Below are 18263 nucleotides of genomic sequence, written 5' to 3'. Positions count from 1 at the left end.
TGTTAAGCCATGACAGTCTATCTCTGCCAGCGTTTTTCTCATTATTTTATTGCAAATCCCAAATTATTATACTACCTAAACATCACATGTATATAACTGGTGAAAGATAACCGAAATAGAAGATATAGAACAATTTAATCTTCATCAATAAAAGACCCATTAAAATATGGATTATCATATACATTTACAACTGTGTCACGCTCTGTCTAAAGACAGAGAAGGCTCATTGTCTGCTGATGTTTCAGCCTAACCCTTTTTCTTAGTCGTTTCTGTCAGGGGTGGTTTGCCATTGCCTCCCCTCGGAGAGGGTGTGCTGGCAAGGGCCTAAGTCTATCTTAGCCAGAATAGGAATTGAATCCATGATGTTGGCATTAATTCTTAACTATACACTCGCCAACTGAACAAACTGCCCCCACCCCCCCCCCCCCATTTAGATTGCACTTTGAAAAAAATAAATAGATGTTAAATGCTTTGAGTGTTCATCTGTTTATGTTTAGCTTCGCACCGTGGCCTTCGTCAGGGCAGAGGAGGGGAGGAGATGGGGGCCACTCCCATAGCCACTCTCCTGCCTGATTAAATGCCCCCATCCCTGCCACCAAACTCACGATTCCACCCTAATCATAGATTTACTCTCGCAGTGCCAAATTGGAAGAAATCTGTTGGCTGTTTGATCACTTGAAGACTAATTGTAAATCAAATAAGATTTGTATTCACCACACAGAACATTCTGTGACAGGATTTGCTTACAAAGTATAAGCCAAACACCCTCAAACCCACTGTTGTGGTTGTCGAACGATCCTGCTATCGACATTTTATTTAAATTATGAACCAACAGGTCTTTAGACAGGGACCAATCCATTTTTACTGCTGGTTCTTTGTGTGCGAGTGGAAGTTTGCATGTAGCTGAGTGAGAGGAAAATGGATGATCTTATTGAACAAAATAAAAATAGCTTGTAAACACCTATTTGCAGTGAGCAGATAACAGTTTAAGTTTCAACTATGGCTGCAGAACCAACATATCAAACTCTTCCCCTGAGATGCAGATTCCTTCAGGGAGTTTGTGTTTAAAAGAGAAGATGAGGTATTGTATATTTTTCCTCCTCCTGTGCAGAATTATAATAAATCATATTGCGAAAGGCTTTTATCATGTTTTATGATAGTGGATTCCCCATTGAGGTTTCACCCTCTCCCCCCCCCCCAGGAATCCCAATGTTCCATGTTGGGCAGCCCATTACAATAAATTTGTATCTAATTTAAGTTTATTTATTAGTGTCGCAAGTAGACTTGCATTAATACTGCAATGCAGTTACTCTGAAAATCCCCTAGTTGCCACACTCCTGTGTTTGGCCATGCTAAATTCTCCCTCATTGAATCCAATGTGCCTAAACAGCACCTAACCAGCACATCCTTCAGACTGTGGGAGGAAACCGGAGAAAACGCACGTGGGGAGAACGTGCAGACTCCGCACCGACAGTGACCCAAGCTGGAAATCGAACCTGGCGTTGTGAGGCAGCAGTGCTAACCATGGTGCTACTGCGCCAGGCCAACACCTAATTATTAGGTCTCTACACCTGACCCCCCCACCCAAAAGCTTTGGCGACTGGCTCTCATGCCCGCCACTGTGCTGAAAAATTGGAAAATTCTGCCCATTTGTGTATAATTTATTTAAAAGCATCGTACAGCGTGCTGTCTTTTATAGTTCCCCCTTGACACTTGCTGAGTTGATGCTTTTTTTTACATGTCGGTTTGCCATTATCGTATCCGCCTAGTTATGATGTGTAGGTCAGTAAAACAAACATTGTTTCAGACGGTGATAGTCTACCGGTTGTTAATAAGGTTACCTGAAAGATGATGAAGGCTTTGATGAGAGACAATATTGATGTGCCAAGCTCTGTTGTCACAGGATTTCCGTGCAAAATTTCACTCTCTGCTGCCAGCATCTCTGCCCCAGGTCAGTCCTTCCCTGATGAAGTTGTGCATTCATTCCCTGGTTAATTGCAGCACCTCCCACCCAGTATCAATGGGCTGGTGGTGGTATGAAAGGAAGGTGTTTTTATGTATAAATTCATAGTGAACAATAAATTATTGTCCCAAGGCTGGAATATCTTGTATGTTTATTGGCATTCATCAGAATGATTTTTAACAGGAAGCTATTGGTTAAGCAGTGATCAGGAGCTGTGAGGTATTCGCAAAGTCTGAGTTTTATTATGTTGTGATGAGTGTTCAGAACATGTTCTTTGTCCTTTGTTCTGATTGAACCCAATTCTGATGCTATGCTGTCCTCACAGTTGACAATCTAGTTATACCAATAGTCTCATTATAATGAATGAAGGACCGAGTGTAAAATTAGAGTTAGAATGGCGGGGACATGGGGTTGTAATCAGCATTACTTTCCAGTAGATTCACTGCACTCACTGGGTTACCTGAGCATCCCTTGAGGTAGGGAAAAAAACCCACTAATTTAAATGACTGGAAATAGAAAGGATTATGGCCCAGATCATCATGTCAGCTGCTAACACCACTGCATTTAAAAATAAGGTTTTTTTTTCTCCTTTCTTGCTCTTCTGGGTTCAACTCGGGCCTATGAGCGAGGTGCGTGATGAGGACTCATAGTAGAATCATAGCTTCCCTACAGTGCAGAAACAGACCATCCGGCCCATCAAGTCTGCACTGACTCTCCAAAAGAGCATCCCACCCAGCACCCCCCCGCCACCCAATCCCCCCATCCCCATAACCCCGTGCATTTACCATTGATAAATCAACCTAACCTGCGCTTCTTTGAACATCAAAGGGTCAATTTAGCTTGGCCAATCCTTCTAACCTGCACATACATTAAGCTCATCTTTCTCTACACCCTACCTGTTACTGTAACACTACATTCTGCACCCTCTCCTTTCCTTCTCCGCTATGTACTCTCTGAATGGTATGTTTTGTCTGTATAACTGCAAGAAACAATACTTTTCACTGTATCCCAATACTTTTGACAATAATAAATCAAACCAAATCTTTGGACTGTGGGAGGAAACTGAAGCACCCAGAGGAAATCCATGCAGACTACGGGGAGAACATACAAATTCTGGAATTGAACCTGGGTCCCTGGCGCTGTGAGGCAGCAGTGCTGACCACTGTGCCGCACGTGGTTGCCACTATTCCAGCAATAACAGATCAGTGTTTTTAATCTTAGATTGTATTGATTTTGAATTCTAGTTCTTCTCCCCATCCCCACTCCCACCCTGGCACCAACAGCTCCACTCCCAGGTTGGTGAGTCTAAGATTTCAGGGGCAAGGTGGAGAGGCGGAGGTGAACAGAGTGGCTGGTTGTGGTGGGGGGGGTGGGTGGGTGTGAGCCAAGCCGGGGGGTGGGGGGGGAGGTGTGAGCCAAGCCGGGGGGGGGAGGGGGGGGGGAGGTGTGAGCCAAGCTAGAATTGGGTTAATGCTTCGATGCTTTAAAAAATTCATTCATGGAGCATGGGCATCGCTGGCTGGCCAGCATTTATTGCCCATCCCTAGTTGCCCAAGGACAGTTGAGAGTCAATCACATTGCTGTGGCTCTGGAGTCACATGTAGTCCAGACGAGGTAAAGATGGCAGATTTCCTTTCCTAAAGGACACTAGTGAACCAGATGGGCTTTTACAACAATCGACAATGGTTTCATGATCAATGGATTCTTAATTCCAGATACTTTTAGTGAATTTTTATTGAATTCAAATTCAACCATTTGCCGTGGCGGGATTTGAACCCGGGTCCCCAGAACATTTGCTGGGTTTCTAGATTAATAGTCTAGCGATAATACCACTAGGCCATCGCCTCCCCTATCCTTTAGGGCTGCGCTCCTGAGAAGGGTCCGTGTCTGCTTGAAGCAGCCTTAGTTAAGCGTAAACATGAGGGTCGGTGCAGTGAAACAGCCCAGCTTTTCACAATGAAGGGCCCTGGTGGAGCCATCACCATAGGCTCACCCAGAGCCCCGAAAGGGCAAACCGCATCAGCTCCGCAGGCGACCAATAATGGTGATGAGTCAGCATTTGCTGCCATGGGAGCTACAAGATCCAGCCCACTAAGAAATGCATAGTCGACTGTATATTGTTCACAGCATGCTTCCTGCTAGTCTTCCTTTGAAATTCCTTTTAATGTCTGACTTCAGTGATTTGCTTGCAATCCAGACTTAGCAGCAGGTAACTGGAAAGCAATGAAACTTTTTTTTAAATTTGACATTGTCCATCTCCCCTCTTTCTTCACCTGTGTGAGTGACATTCTGCCCTCTCCCTGTTAGTGTAATCATTTTTTAGGGAAAATTTTTCCTTTGAACCAAAACTGTTTGCTGGCAGGGCAGGAATATTTCAAGTGTTTAAGGATTGTCAAATATGTTATTGCCACAGTGCAGAAGGAGGCCTTTCAGTCCATCAAGTCTGCACCCACTCTCTGACAGAGCTTCCTACACATGCGCATCCCCCCCTGCCCTATCCCTGTAACCCCACATATTTACCCTGCTAATTCTCCTAACCTGTACAGCTTTGGACACTAAGGGAGAATTTAGCATGGCCAATCCACCTAACCTGCATGTCTTTGGTCTGTGGGAGGATATCGGAGCACCCGGAGGAAACCCACGCAGACACGGGGAGAATGTGCAAACTCCACACACAGTCACCCAAGGCTGGAATCGAACCCGGCTGTGAGGCAGCAGTGCTAACCACTGTGCCACCGTGGTGAATAGTGAGCCTACCCAGCTGTCATTGCTGGGCAGTCCAATCACCAATAGTAAACCAGAATAAAGAAGGCAAGTGGAGAAGGGTTGCGATGTCAGTGTTCACTTCAGAAACATTTGACAACGTTTTCTGCTTTGTGAGGTGGACTGTCACCGTGAATTTTAAAATAACTTCTCGACGACATTTGTCAAATTGTGTACCTTTCATTGAAAATACACATTTCTTTCCCCTCTGAGACAAGTGGGGAACCTTTCGCCGTCACTTGCACTAAGATCTGGAACATAAAGTAAAGGGAGGAGTTATTTTGTTTTGGATTTTACTGCCACACCCAAGTGATTTGGGAGGGCTAAAATATTGGCCAACGAAAAGATATTTCAGCTGTGAATATTAAAGGTGCACTTTCTTTGCGAGCAATGTGTGAAATCAAACTGGGAAGAATAATAAAAAGTGTGTGAAGGGTGCCAAGCCTCGCGCTGAACCCTCTCATGCTGATAGCAGTAGGAGGATAAAAGACCAAAAGCAAAGAATCTGTGAGTCTCTAAAAAGGATCATTGAACTTTCCACTAATGTAGCAAGATGGCAGTTGTTACGGGAGACTGTGGGAATGACTGTTGTCTGTTTTTGCAGGCTTTATCACTGCTGTCGTTCAATATTAAGATAACATTTATTTTACATCACAGAATATTGCAGGAGTTGTAAGCAACATGCAACTTGGCCCGCTGTCTGTGTGTGGTCTGAGTGGGGCGATGATCCATCTAATTTATTTTCTTGAACTTTATTTTATTTTGAGGAATGCAACTTTATAAACAACAACAAAATGAATGGATAATTGAAAGCCCTCTTGGTAATTAGACACGGCGTTCTTGATATTGCAGAGTTGAGCCCAGGTTGGAAGAGCGAGAGACTTGGGGCGGGATTTTCCAGCCGTGCTTGCCCCGAGACCGGAAAATCCCACCCGAGGTCAACAGACCTTTGCGTGGTCTGCCCACCCCCACCCCCCCCCCCCCTATGATTCTCGTGGCAGGCGGGAAGGGAAAATCCAGTCCATGGTCTCACACGCCATGTCTGAGTTGTCTAACCCTTCCTCCACTTGGCAGCAAGCTGAAAACATATCCATTTTGTTTTTGCTTATTTTAGGATTTTTTTTAGTAGCTCTCTGTTTTTGTGCTACACTCTCAGACACTCAATCTTGGGCTGACAAGTGGTAATGTTATTCCAACAGTGCAAACGTGGATATTGCCAATCCTGTCTTCCCTCTGTGACAAAATGCAGAAAGGCAAGCTGATGTACTGACAGATAAAAGTAACGTTCCTGTCACTTGCGTGCTGAATCCGACTTTTAACTGAGTTGTGAATTTGCCTGTACTTTTGCACAGCACCAACTTTATTTCGCACCCCCCCCCCCACCTCCCTGCATTACCTAACGTCTAGAAGAATGATTTTAATAAAATGATAATGTTGAAAGGCATTCAGAATAAGGAACTCCGCACAAAGAATGTTCCAGGCGAGTTCCACACAGATACACTTGTCAGTGGTGATCGCCAATGAAGAAAGCACTAGTCACTCAGAAAATAAGAGCTTTTACATTGAAAAGTGCACAATAGACATCGCCTGCAGCTCACAGAGTGAGCTCTCTTCTGAGTTCTGATGAAAGGTAAAAACTTAACTGAACTTTTACAGTCCTTCTGGTCACATCTTCATGCCTATCCCTGTGTTAGAATATTCCTATGTGAACAAATTCTTTAAATCTACCACAGAGCAGGTATGTCCTTGAACTGTGGCGTATGGAAGGCACTCGGTGAAGAACCAGAATGTAGAAATCTCTTCTTCCATCAGGAAGAACCAATAAGCGAAGGAAATACAAACTTATCAACATGTCTCTTTAGAAGTGTGAAGTCCATAGTTTCCGTGTGGATTTTTTCTGGCATTACATCACTGCTTGCTGTAATCTGTGTACTTTGTCTTAACCAATTTGCACTCCTGGTATATGAAAATATTCGCTGGCAGTATTTGCACGATGATTAATCTGTGAAGGAAATGTACATCAGCACGGTAGTACAGTGGTTAGCACTGCTGCCTCGCAACGCCAGGGACCTGGGTTCGATTCCTAGCTTCGGTCACTGTCTGTGCAGCAGAGTCTGCACATTCTCCCCGTGTCTGCATGAGTTTCCTCCGGCTGCTCCTGTTTCCTCCCACAAGTCCAAAAGACATGCTGGTTAAGTACAATGGCCATACTAAATTCTCCCTCAGTCTACCCGAACAGGTGCCGGAGTGTACCGACTAGAGGATTTTCGCAGTAACCTCATTGCAGTGTTAATGTAAGAAACTTGTGACAGTAATAAAATAAACTTGAACTTAAACATCGGTACTCAAAGCCTGGTTGGCTGTGCTGGAGGCAGAAAGGGGAAATAATAGTCATCCTCAACTGCTGTGCATCAGGATATTGGCAAAAGTGGACAAGCTGTAATTGAGATTTTACTCAGTGCTTGGGATTCTATGAAATCCTTACAGTGCAGAAGTGGCCATTCACCTCATCGAGTCTCTCCAACTCTCTGATATCTTACCCAGGCCCTCTTCCCCCACCCTATCCCCATAAACCCACACATTTCCTGTGGCTAATCCATCTAACCTGCATACCTTTGGACACTAAGGGGCAATTTAGCATGACCAATACACCTAACCTGCACACCTTTGGACTGTGGGAGGAAACTGGAGCACCCGGAGGAAACCCACGCAGACATGGGGAGAATGTACAAACTCTGCACAGACAGTGACCCGAGGCCGGAATTGAACCCAGGTCCCTGGCGCTGTGAGGCAGCAGTGCTAACCACTGTGCCACCATGCCGCCATTTCCCCTTTTAGGATGCAGAAACGTCAGTCGGGTCAGTTTAGAACAGCGATGCTATTTGCTATGGAGTGGCGTGAGGCAGCCCTGATAACCTGTTCTGTTGCAGTTCTAAGCCGTGCCATGCCGGTCTGTCAGTGGGGTTGGCGAAGCAAAGTTGGGCGGTTTGGTCAGATTTACACAGTTCGCACCTCATGGCAGCTAGTCAGGGAGGGGCGGGGAGCTGCAGAGGCTGCCTCTCTGCTTCATCGAACAAAGTGGCACATCAGGTGGCTGGACAAATGGACGTAACTTAACCAGGCAAATTAAGTTTCAAAGAAGAAAGTAAGGGCAGTGGATGTGAGAAGCAAGGCTTTTTGCAGCTACTGATTTGCATGTCTTGTAAGTATTTGTTCAACAATGAATGACGATGTGCTGACTGACATTCAAGTTTTGTTGTTTCTTCAGCAATAACAAATATAGTGAGAAGTTGCTGACAGCTGAGCGAAGCAGTGTGTGGCATGACAGGCTGCTGACATTCCTGCTGAGTTCAGTAGCAATTTACTCATTGCTCAAAGAGCTCTGCATAAATTCAGCGTTAAGCCATTAGCGATGTCATCCCAGGGTTATACTTTAAAAAGCACAACTGAACCTGTGGAGATTCTTCTGGCTTATTTGACTGAGCGTTGGAGCTCATTAAAGTAATCTGTCAGAATGATATACTGCCCCGAGTTACTAAGCGGAGGATGCGTGTCAAGTTTGACTGAAACTTCATCTTCTCCTTTATCTTCCTAAAATTTTCATTCGGCTTGGCGGGAGGGGAACATCACATATTACCCAGAAAAATGGGAATCTTAAAATATATTGTCTACATATTTAATTCTGAGAGTTTGATCAGCAGTATTATTCATTTTAATGAACTCATAAGATTTCAAAAGTTTGCTTCCCACGCTAAAATGTTTCAGCTAAATTGAGATTTTGTTTTTCTTTCTCTTCTGTTTTTTTTCCCCATTCCCTCTCCTCAAGACAGTAATGTTCTAATTACTGCAACTCTAAAGTTATAATTAACCTTGTCATTTCTCGGCTATGTATAGGATTGCCTAACTGCAAAGTAGTAATTAACAGTTTGTAGCTATGATTTGCTAATGCAGGGATTTCCTCTCTTTGGCTAAGCTGGTTGGTGGGTTGCAGTTAGGCAAGTTGCAGCCTCGGGACTCGAGGTCGAGTTCGGCAGCTTTAGATTTTGACCTTTCTCCTCCATCTTAAACCCCTTTATTAAAAATATCTGGGCGGCACAGTGGTTAGCACTGCTGCCTCACAACGCCAGGGATCCGGGTTCAATTCTAACCTTTAGTCACTGTCTGTGGAGTTTGCACATTCTCCCCGTGTCTGCGTGGGTTTCCTCCGGGTGCTCCAGTTCCCTCCCACACTCCAAAGATGTGCGGGTTAGGTTGATTGGCCATGCTAAATTGCCCCTTAGCGTCCTGAGATGTGTAGGTTAGAGGGATTAGTGGGTAAAATATGTAGGGATATGGGGGTAGGGCCTGGGTGGGATTGTGGTCGGTGCAGACTCGATGGGCCGAATGGCCTCTTTCTGTACTGTAGGGTTTCTGTGATTCTATGAAGATGTGCAAGTTAGATGGATTGGCCATGCTAAGTTCCTTAGTGTCAGGGCTACAAGCAAGGTAAATAAGTGGGGCTACGGTTATTTGGCCTAGGTGGGATTGTGGTCAGTGCAGACTCGATGGGCCAAATATCATCCTCCTGCACTGTAGGGATTCCGTGACTTCTATCCCATACACGGATTGCCTCAATGCAAAATCCCCTCTCCCCCCACACCAAGCTATCTGTCTTTTGTTCTTAAAGTTACTACTATTTGTTGCAGATTCTACAGCTCGAACATCTTCTCCCTCCCTTCAGTTCTAGCGAAGAGTCAAAGGACACAAAACGTGAACTCTGTTTCTCTCCTAATAGGTGCTGGCAGACCTGCTTGAGTTTTTTCAGATTCCAGTGTCCGCAGCATGTGAGATTTTCCAGCATTTTCAGTTTTTGTTTCAGATTCCAGCATCCACAGTATTTTGCTTTTATCCGCAGCATTTTTGCTGCTTATTGTTTTTGGTGAGTGACCTGAGACTGACTGACTTTCCTCTGAGGATAAGATAGCGCAATTCCGCTGGCCCAGCCGAACCTGAAAATCGTAATCGGGGCTCGCCTTATCTACATGTGATTTTTCATATTGCTTCTACTTGGCATCATTATTTTGAAGCTTCCATGCCACTCTCTTAAGCAAAAGAAAGTGCCTCTTATCACAACCCTGTCATGAGTCCCCGTGGATACAGAAGGTTGAGAAAAATGTTGTCTTTATTGCTTCTTTCACGCCAGGATATGGGGCTTTCTCAGTACGAGGAAGAAGAATTGTTGAAGCTTTTGCCAAAATGGATACTTGATATCCACAAAGCAATTTATCTCTCTCATTGTGAGAATGTGTCCATATCATTTTTTTAAATTGAAGGAGTTGCTGCAAAGTAGATATTTTGCTCAGAGTGATGTTACCCTGAAGAGCTATTTTAATAATTTGCTTGGAAAAATTGTCACTATTTGAATGACAGCCTAAGCAGAAATGTTATCGGGAAAGGTAATTTTTGAAACCGGAATAGCAAGTCAATCTGTTAAAGGTGAATCCATTACCCCCCTCCCATTGCTTTTTTGTTCATTTGGAAAGAAATTTACAAAATCTGTTATTCTAAGCCTATCTTGCGCCGGTCCCTTTCTTTGGAGTAAGCACCAAACTTTTTTTTTGCTGATAAACTGGACTCCTGCCTGTTTTGTTGTGTGCTTTATGTTATGTGGGGTAGCACGGTGAAGCAGTGGTTGGCACTGCTGCCTCAAAGCGCCAAGGACCGAGGTTCGATACCCGGCTTGGGTCACTGTCTGTGTGGAGTTTGCACGTTCTCCCCGTGTCTGCGTGGAATTCCTCCCGGGTGCTCCGGTTTCCTCCCACAATGCAAAGACGTGCAGGTTAGGTGCATTGGCAATGCTAAATTCTCCCTCACTGTACCCGAATAGGGGCCAGAGTGTGGCAACTGGGGGATTTTCACAGTAACTTCATTGCAGTGTGAATGCAAGCCTACTTATGACTAATAAATAGAACTTTAAACTTTATACATTAAGGGGGGAGTTCTCCTGTCCTGCCACGGGAATCGTAGCAGGACGCAGCCAGAAAATCCCACCCTAAATGTTTGCCTTGCAGCATCAGCGTAATACTCTGGTAGCAAAAACAAAAAACTTTGAGAACATTCAAACAGCGCTTTAGACATATCAGGCTGTATGATGTGGAATGGTTATTGATTATTCCACAAGATACCACGACATTCAAAGCCAGGAAATTAGGGGCAAAAGCGTGCTAGATTTTGGCACCTTGGAGAGCTTTTAAGATTTCTGATTCCGACTCGCCTCCTTCAGTTCTGGATTTTTCAGTGTCCAGAGATGACGAAATCTTGGAATTGCTGCGTACGTTTTGGCTGTGGGTTGCACCAGAATTGACAACCAAAGGAGCAGGCACTGGTCACTCAGATGAGGAGAATTAGTCAGTGCAGGCACTGATGCTGGACTACTCGTTAGTCTAAGAGGGAGGAGTCAGGAGGGTGCCTGGCAATGCCCCACAGATTTAATGTGGAGATAGGTGGAGGATTCCTGGCTCAAGGTCGAGTATATGATTTGTTTTTGAAAATGATTTTAATAACAGTCCCTAAAGCTCCTTGCTTTTACCGCCGTTCACCTAAATAAATTGACCATAGCACACATGGCAAATGCTGATCACATAGAAACACAGGAATTAGGAGCAGAGGTAGGCAAAATCAGCCCTTTGAACCTGCTCTACCATTCAATCAGATCATGGCTGATCTTTCCCTGATCTCAAATCCACTCCCCCACCTGTTCCCCATATCCCTCTTTCCCTTTTCTTTTTATTAGAGATATGTCTATCTCCCTCTTGAAACCATTTAATGATTCGGACTCCACCGCACGATGGAGCAGCGAGTTCTACAAACTCACTACCTTCTACAAGAAGCAGTTCCTCCTCATCTCAGTTTTAAATCTACCGTCTCGCAACCTATACCTGTGACCTCTTGATCTAGATTGCCCCATAAGAGGAAACATTGGGTCTATATTTACTTGATCAATCCCTTTTAAAATTTTGTGTACGTCGATCAGATCCCCTTTCATCCAGCAAGTACAAGCCCAAACAAGCCAATATCTGAAAGGGGCCTTCCACCAGAGTGGCATTTGCAGTCTATTTCGGTGAGGATGTCCTCGATGACTGCAGTGCCTCTGATCAACATGGCAAGTAGGGATTGAGTGGGTAGGCAACATGTTGGACCCTTTGCCTTCCATTAATTTGCCTCAATGCAATTTCTAGGTGGACATTTTGTTCTGCCAGCCCTGTCTGATTTGAGTTTGGGATGGTTGCATGGCTGAGATACCCTGCTGTTAAACTGCATTCTATGTCAATGTCCTGTGACGTTGCTGAGATCTACCTGCTCATCTTTAGGACATAAATGGGGAAGAGCAAACTCGTACAACAAACTGGAAAGACACCTTCCTTGGCCTGACCTTTGAAATAGTTAACTGTTACACTCGAGTAATAAGATCCAATGTGATGGCTGGGATTTTCTGACTCTGTGTATTGGCAGGCATTGTTACTGGCGGGATGGGAAAATTGGGAGAGCTGTAGATTTTTAATGGCTGTCCAAATTTTCCCATGATACCGGCCAGTGTTGGTGTGGAAAATCCCTCTTAGTATTTCAAGCACCACACCGGAAACCGGAGCACCCGGAGGAAACCCACGCAGACACAGGGAGAACGTGCAAACTCCACACAGTGACCCAAGCCGGGTATCGAACCTAGGTCCTTGGCACTTTGTGGATTCTGCAAACTTTCTATAACCTTTTGAAGATTCTCATGAGAAAATCTGGCAGAATGTGTCGAGATCTTGGATAAACTAGATCTTTTGAGGTTAGCCTAATGGGAAAAAAAATGATGTCGCAATGAATGAATTCTTTAAACAAGATAACAGAAGCCCTAAGATGAAGGAATTCATTACCACAGGAAGTAGTTGACGCCAAAACACTGAATGTATTCAAGAGGCGGTTAGATATAGCACTAGGGGGTGAATGGGATCAAATGTAATGGGGAGAAAGCAGGATTAGGCTATTGAGTTGGGCGATCAGCCATGATCGTGACGAATGGCAGAACGGCCCGAAGGGCCTCCTTCTGCTCCTATCTTCTATGTTACTACGATTCCAATTGTTGTCTGTTAGATATCGGGTCCATTTCTGATAGATCATGGATTTGGAAGAAGCTGAAAGGAAACGACTTACTGGAAATTGTTATATTTGGAGGAGAAATCAGGCATGATCCTAATTAAGAAAGAGCTGAAATAAATTTCAACACCCAGGGATTGTGGTCGGTGCAGACTCGATGGGCCGAATGGCCTCCTTCTGCACTGTAGGGATTCTATGATTCTATGATTCTTAGTTAACATTGTGGTTGCCTCCCCAATTTTGTGACCCATGGGCTGGTGAATTCCAGCTTGTAGCAGTGCACTTGGAAAGTGCCGATTTCTTAATTCCCCAGAGCACGTTTTTCATACATTCCAGTATTTTCTAACCCAGATCTTTTGGCCTTTCTCCTTTCGGAGCACAGTTCAACATGCTATTCCATTTCAAGACACTTGCAGAGAACAGCTTCCCAATAGAGGGATTCATCTATTTTTGGGGAGGAAATTTAGAACCGGATAATGCTCTTCCAATCAGATTGTAATCCTGAATTTGATCCCAGACAGTTGAGCTATGCCATGAATGTGAACAGTGTACCTGGAAGAATAATAAACCTAAAATACATGATTCAAAGGGTAAGGTTGCCGTTAGTTTAACTGTTAAAATTAAGGGAATTTAAATGCAGAAAAATAATACAGAATCATCGAACTGCTCCAAAGGAGGGAGCTCTGTTAAAATAAGTTTAGTTGACAGAAAAAAATCATATGCATTGAATTTGCACTGTGCAATGTTATGCAATTCCTTTGGTATTTTTATGAAGGTTTACCTTAAATTGAATTCAACGTTCAGGCTTCAGTTGATAAGTGGTGCGTAACATTCATGCCACGCAAGCACCAGGCAATGACCATCTCCAACAAGAGAGGATCTAAATATCTCCCCTTGACACTCAATTGCATTTGTCATTGTTGAATTCTCTGCTATCAACGCCCTAAGGGTTACCATTGACCAGAAACTGAACTGGACCAGTCATATAAATCCGGTGTCAACAAAAGTAGGTCAGAGGCTGAGACGAGTAATTCATCTTCTGACTCCCCAAAGCCTGTCCATCCAACAGGTCAGGAGTGTGATGGAATTATGTCCATGCACCTGGATGAATACAGTTCCAATAACACTCGAGAAGCTTGATACCACCCAAGACAAAGCAACCTGCTTGATTGGCACCCCATCCACCATCTTCAGCATTCACGCATTCTACCAGCGCTGCACAGTGGTAGCAGTTGCATCATCTAGAAGATGTATTCAAAGAATTCACCAAGGCTCCTTTGACAGCACCTTGCAACCCGTGACCTCTACCACCTTTTTTTGATTTAATATTGTCACATGTATTAGCATACAGTGAAGAATATTGTTCCTTGCACTCTATACAGACAAAGCAGACCGTTCATAGAGAAGGAAACGAGAGAGTGCAGAATAGTGTTACAGTCATGGCTAGGGTGTAGAGAAGAATCGCTAATTCTGTAAGATATTGAATTAAAGCATTGTTAGAGAGTTTAAAAGAGTTAGAATGAAGTTTTAGAATCATAGAACGAGAGTAAAAGATAGAATTTGAAGGCATGCTGGACACAGCTTTTTGCAAGAAGTCGCCTTGCTCCAACGGTGTCTTGGTTGATGGACCCAGAAGGACAAGAGCAGCAAATGCATGGTAACACCATCACCTCCCAAGTTCCCATCCTGACTTGGAACTATATCACCATTCCTTCATTGTCGCTGGGTCAAGATCCTGAAACTCCCTTCCTAACAGCACTGTGGGTATACTCGCAACAGATGGACTGCAGCAGTTGAAGGCGGCGGCACACCACCACATTTCCAAGGGCAATTAAGGATGGGCAGCAAATGTTGACTTAGCCAATGAGACCCACATCCTGTGAAGAGAATTAAAAAGAACTAAATTCCTCTAAGAATGGCAGACAAATATGTTAATCTTAATATTGCACTATGAAGTTTTATTTGCAGTCTGAATTTGGCTGATGCTGGCAGAACATAACAGCCACAACACACTGGTAATGGAGGGGGGGAATACTCACTAGAAACCTCTGACCACCTCCGCGGCCGGGATTCCCCAGTGCCGCTGCAGTGAATTGAGTTTTGGCTGAGCACCAAATTCTCCGTTCTCACAGACAAGTTCAGAGTGTCCCACCCATTAGATCCTGTGGTCCAGATACTGGTCCAGCAAAGTTGGCTATTCATTGGGTGGACATGATTTGGTCATTTTCAACAAAAATTTACCATCAGAGCTTTCTCTCCTAACCAGTCAGTAACAGGCAGGGAGAGTTTGCAACAGAAGGTTTCTGTTCCTTCCATGTGCTTGCAGTCAAAATATTTCTGTGCACAATTCCAGTGCTGCACAAAACAAGTCAACATGACCGCTGGGTTGACTGAAAACAAATTTTGCAAACTAGGTGGCCTGTTCAAAAGAGGCAAACAAATACAATCCGATTTGGTGAACTTTTTCAGCTCTCCCGCAGTCTTAATTTAATTTGTATATCTCTCTAATACCTTTGCCCCTTATTCATAATGCTTAATTACAGCACCTGGGAAAGCTGAGGCGTCTATTAATAAGTTTCTTTTGTTTCCATGTTGGACGAAAGCTTTCTTTCCCTTGCTCCCTCACCCTCTTCCCCACAACAAAAGCATTTTTTTTTTTAGCTTTCCAATTACTGAAATGCTCTATGTAATCCCGAGGACTAACTGTCAGCATTTTTAATTCACTGATCTCTGGTATCTCTGTTGTAATTTTGTACGCGTGTGTGTTACTGTTGCTTGGCAACTGTTAGTTCTACAATGCGGATAAGCAGAATGCTGGCTTTGCGGCAAATTAAAGCACAATAGGTTATCTACGCGCTATTTATCACAGCACTGTCAGGACTGTTTGATTCTTCGGTAAAGCTTTCCAATAGAGCTAGTCTGTAAATGCACCCTCAGCAAATACCTGTAGGCATTTTCTTTCCTCTGCATTTTTGTGCACTTATCTTAGTATCTTTTTTAATTACTTTGAAGACGGAACCCCATTCAAGTGCCTTTTAAGATGTTGATAGAATGAGTAAATAACATTTGTATTGATTACTCTGAATTTATTTCAGGTAACTCCAGTGTCTGGCCCGCAGGAAGGGGGGACACAGGTAACCATTCATGGAGTCAATCTGGGCCTGGATTTCCTGGACATTGCTAACAGCGTACGTGTGGCTGGAGTGCAGTGTATCCCACTGTTGGATGGGTATATAATCGCTGAACAGTAAGTTCAATCTGCAATTTGGGGGATATCACTAGTCTCATAAGCAAGCTTTCTTCTCTTCTGATTTGACTCAAGTGTCTTAATCTTCCCAGGTTCATTAACCAGTGGTCCAGCCTGGCAGCTTGTGATATTAACCTTTGTCGAGGAGTTTGTAAAGCAGGGCTCCTGAAGCAAATCATAGAATCCCTACAGTACAGAAAGAGACCATTCGGCCCATCGAGTCTGCACCGACCACAATCCCACCCAGGCCCTACCCCCATATCCCTACATATTTTACCCACTAATTCCTCTAACCTACGCATCTCAGGACACTAAGGGGCAATTTAACATGGCCAATCAACCTAACCCGCACATCTTTGAACTGTGGGAGGAAACCGGAGCGCCCAGAGGAAACCCACGCAGACACGAGGAGAATTTGCAAACTCCACACAGATAGTGACCCAAGCCGGGAATTGAACCCAGGTCTCTGGAGCTGTGAAGCAGCAGTGCTAACCACTGTGCTACCGTGCCACCCAAAGTAGATGCTTTATCCTGATAGCTGCCAGCACTCGAGACTAAATAATTAATTTTAAATACTTGCATTTTAAATGAATGATAACAATTTACAAATAGCAACCCACACTTTGTTATTATTGCAGTCAACTCACATGTTTGATTTAATTTATTATTGTCACATGTATTAGTATACAGTTGAAAGCATTGCTTCTTGAGCTATACAAACAAAGCATACCATATATGGAGAAGGAAAGGAGAGGGTGCAGAATGTAGTGTTACAGTCATAGCTAGGGTGTAGAGAAAGATCAACTTAATATAAGGTAGGTCCATTCAAAAGTCTGATGGCAGCAGGGAAGAAGCTGTTCTTGAGTTGGTTGGTTCGTGTCCTTCAGCTTTTGTACCTTTGGTGGAAGAGAGTATGTCCGGGGTGCGTGCTGTCTTTGATATGCTGGCCGCTTTTCCGATGCAGCGGGAAGTGTAGACGGAGTCAATGGATGGGAGGCTGGTTTGAGTGATAGACTGGGCTACGTTCACGACTCTTAATAGTTTTTTCGGTCTTGGACATGATACAACCAGAAAGAATGCTTTTTATGGTGCATCTGTAAAAGTGGGTGAGTCATAGCAGACTTGCAAAATTTGTCGCCGTCACTGTGATGCATTTTAGAATATTACAGAACTTGGAAATGTCACCAGACAACTGGGCCTAGGCATCGTGTCAAATGACTTCAGTGCTGAACTGCGAAGGGACTGAAATTAGTTAATTTGAATGGTGTGTTGCTGCCTTAATGGCCACCCCTGTTGTAGTTCTTTTCCTGTAACTGGGCCACAAGCGAGTAGAATCTGTATCATGTACTATTGAATAGGTTTTCATCTGCACATTAATCTGGTAGAGTCGGCCACCCCCTTTTTATTGGAGCCAATTTTCATTCCATGAGAAATAGTGGATCGGTTTAAGTTAATTTAGTGTCACAAGTAGGCTTCCATTACAATTCAATGAAGTTACTGTGAAACTCCCCTAGTCGCCACACTCTGGTGCCTGTTCGGGTACACTGAGGGAGAATTTAGTATGGCCAATGCACCTGACCAACATGTCTTTTGGACTGTGGAAGGAAACCGGAACACCCGGAGGAAACCCATGCAAACACGGGGAGAACGTGCACGCGCACACAGTGACCCAAGCCAGAAATAGAACCCGGGTCCCTGGCGCTGTGAGGCAGCAGCGCCTGCCACTGTGCCGCCCTCGAGGCTACCTCTCAGGTGATGAGGGACCGATGTGCCTATGTAGCTGAATCCTGAGCTTGTCAGAAGGCATTCCGAGCTTTCTGATTTCTCCCTACGATGAGCTGCTTTGGAATTGGGATGGTGTGTCCTTATTGACGATTGACATTAGCCCTGGGGAATAGTGGGTCTGTGCCTGTAGGTTTCTGGAATTTGATTTAGTGGTACGTTTAAACTTTGCCTTCAGTTCTGTGAGCCACTGCTGTGGCGCCTGAGGCTTGGCAGCAGCATGACTGAACTTGCTCACATCAAATCAATGGCAATCGCATTGTACAGTGCAGTAAATATGTCTCCAGCCACATTTGTGAGATTTTAAATCAAATACTGAAATAAGCTTCTCGCAGGTCTAAGGCTATTATTGTGCGTGATTTTATTTTTGGCATATCTATTCTCTAA

At 44.2% G+C, this 18263-nt stretch overlaps 1 protein-coding gene across 3 annotated transcripts in view; it reads left to right on the top strand.

The window, feature by feature from the left end:
• The window catches only part of LOC144511865 (plexin-A2-like), a 483337-nt gene that overhangs the window by 337317 nt on the left and 127757 nt on the right, over positions 1-18263 (top strand). For all 3 annotated transcript variants that reach the window (XM_078242266.1, XM_078242268.1, XM_078242267.1), the window contains one exon: positions 15943-16094. In XM_078242266.1, coding sequence (XP_078098392.1) covers positions 15943-16094 — 152 coding nt within the window. The remainder of the gene's footprint in view (positions 1-15942; positions 16095-18263) is intronic.

The sequence above is a fragment of the Mustelus asterias genome, chromosome 25, assembly GCF_964213995.1.
Source record: "Mustelus asterias chromosome 25, sMusAst1.hap1.1, whole genome shotgun sequence".
In the NCBI taxonomy this organism is placed as follows: Eukaryota; Metazoa; Chordata; class Chondrichthyes; order Carcharhiniformes; family Triakidae; genus Mustelus; species Mustelus asterias.
Note: the sequence above shows the minus strand (reverse complement) of the source record. Positions and strands in the feature narration are given on the sequence as shown.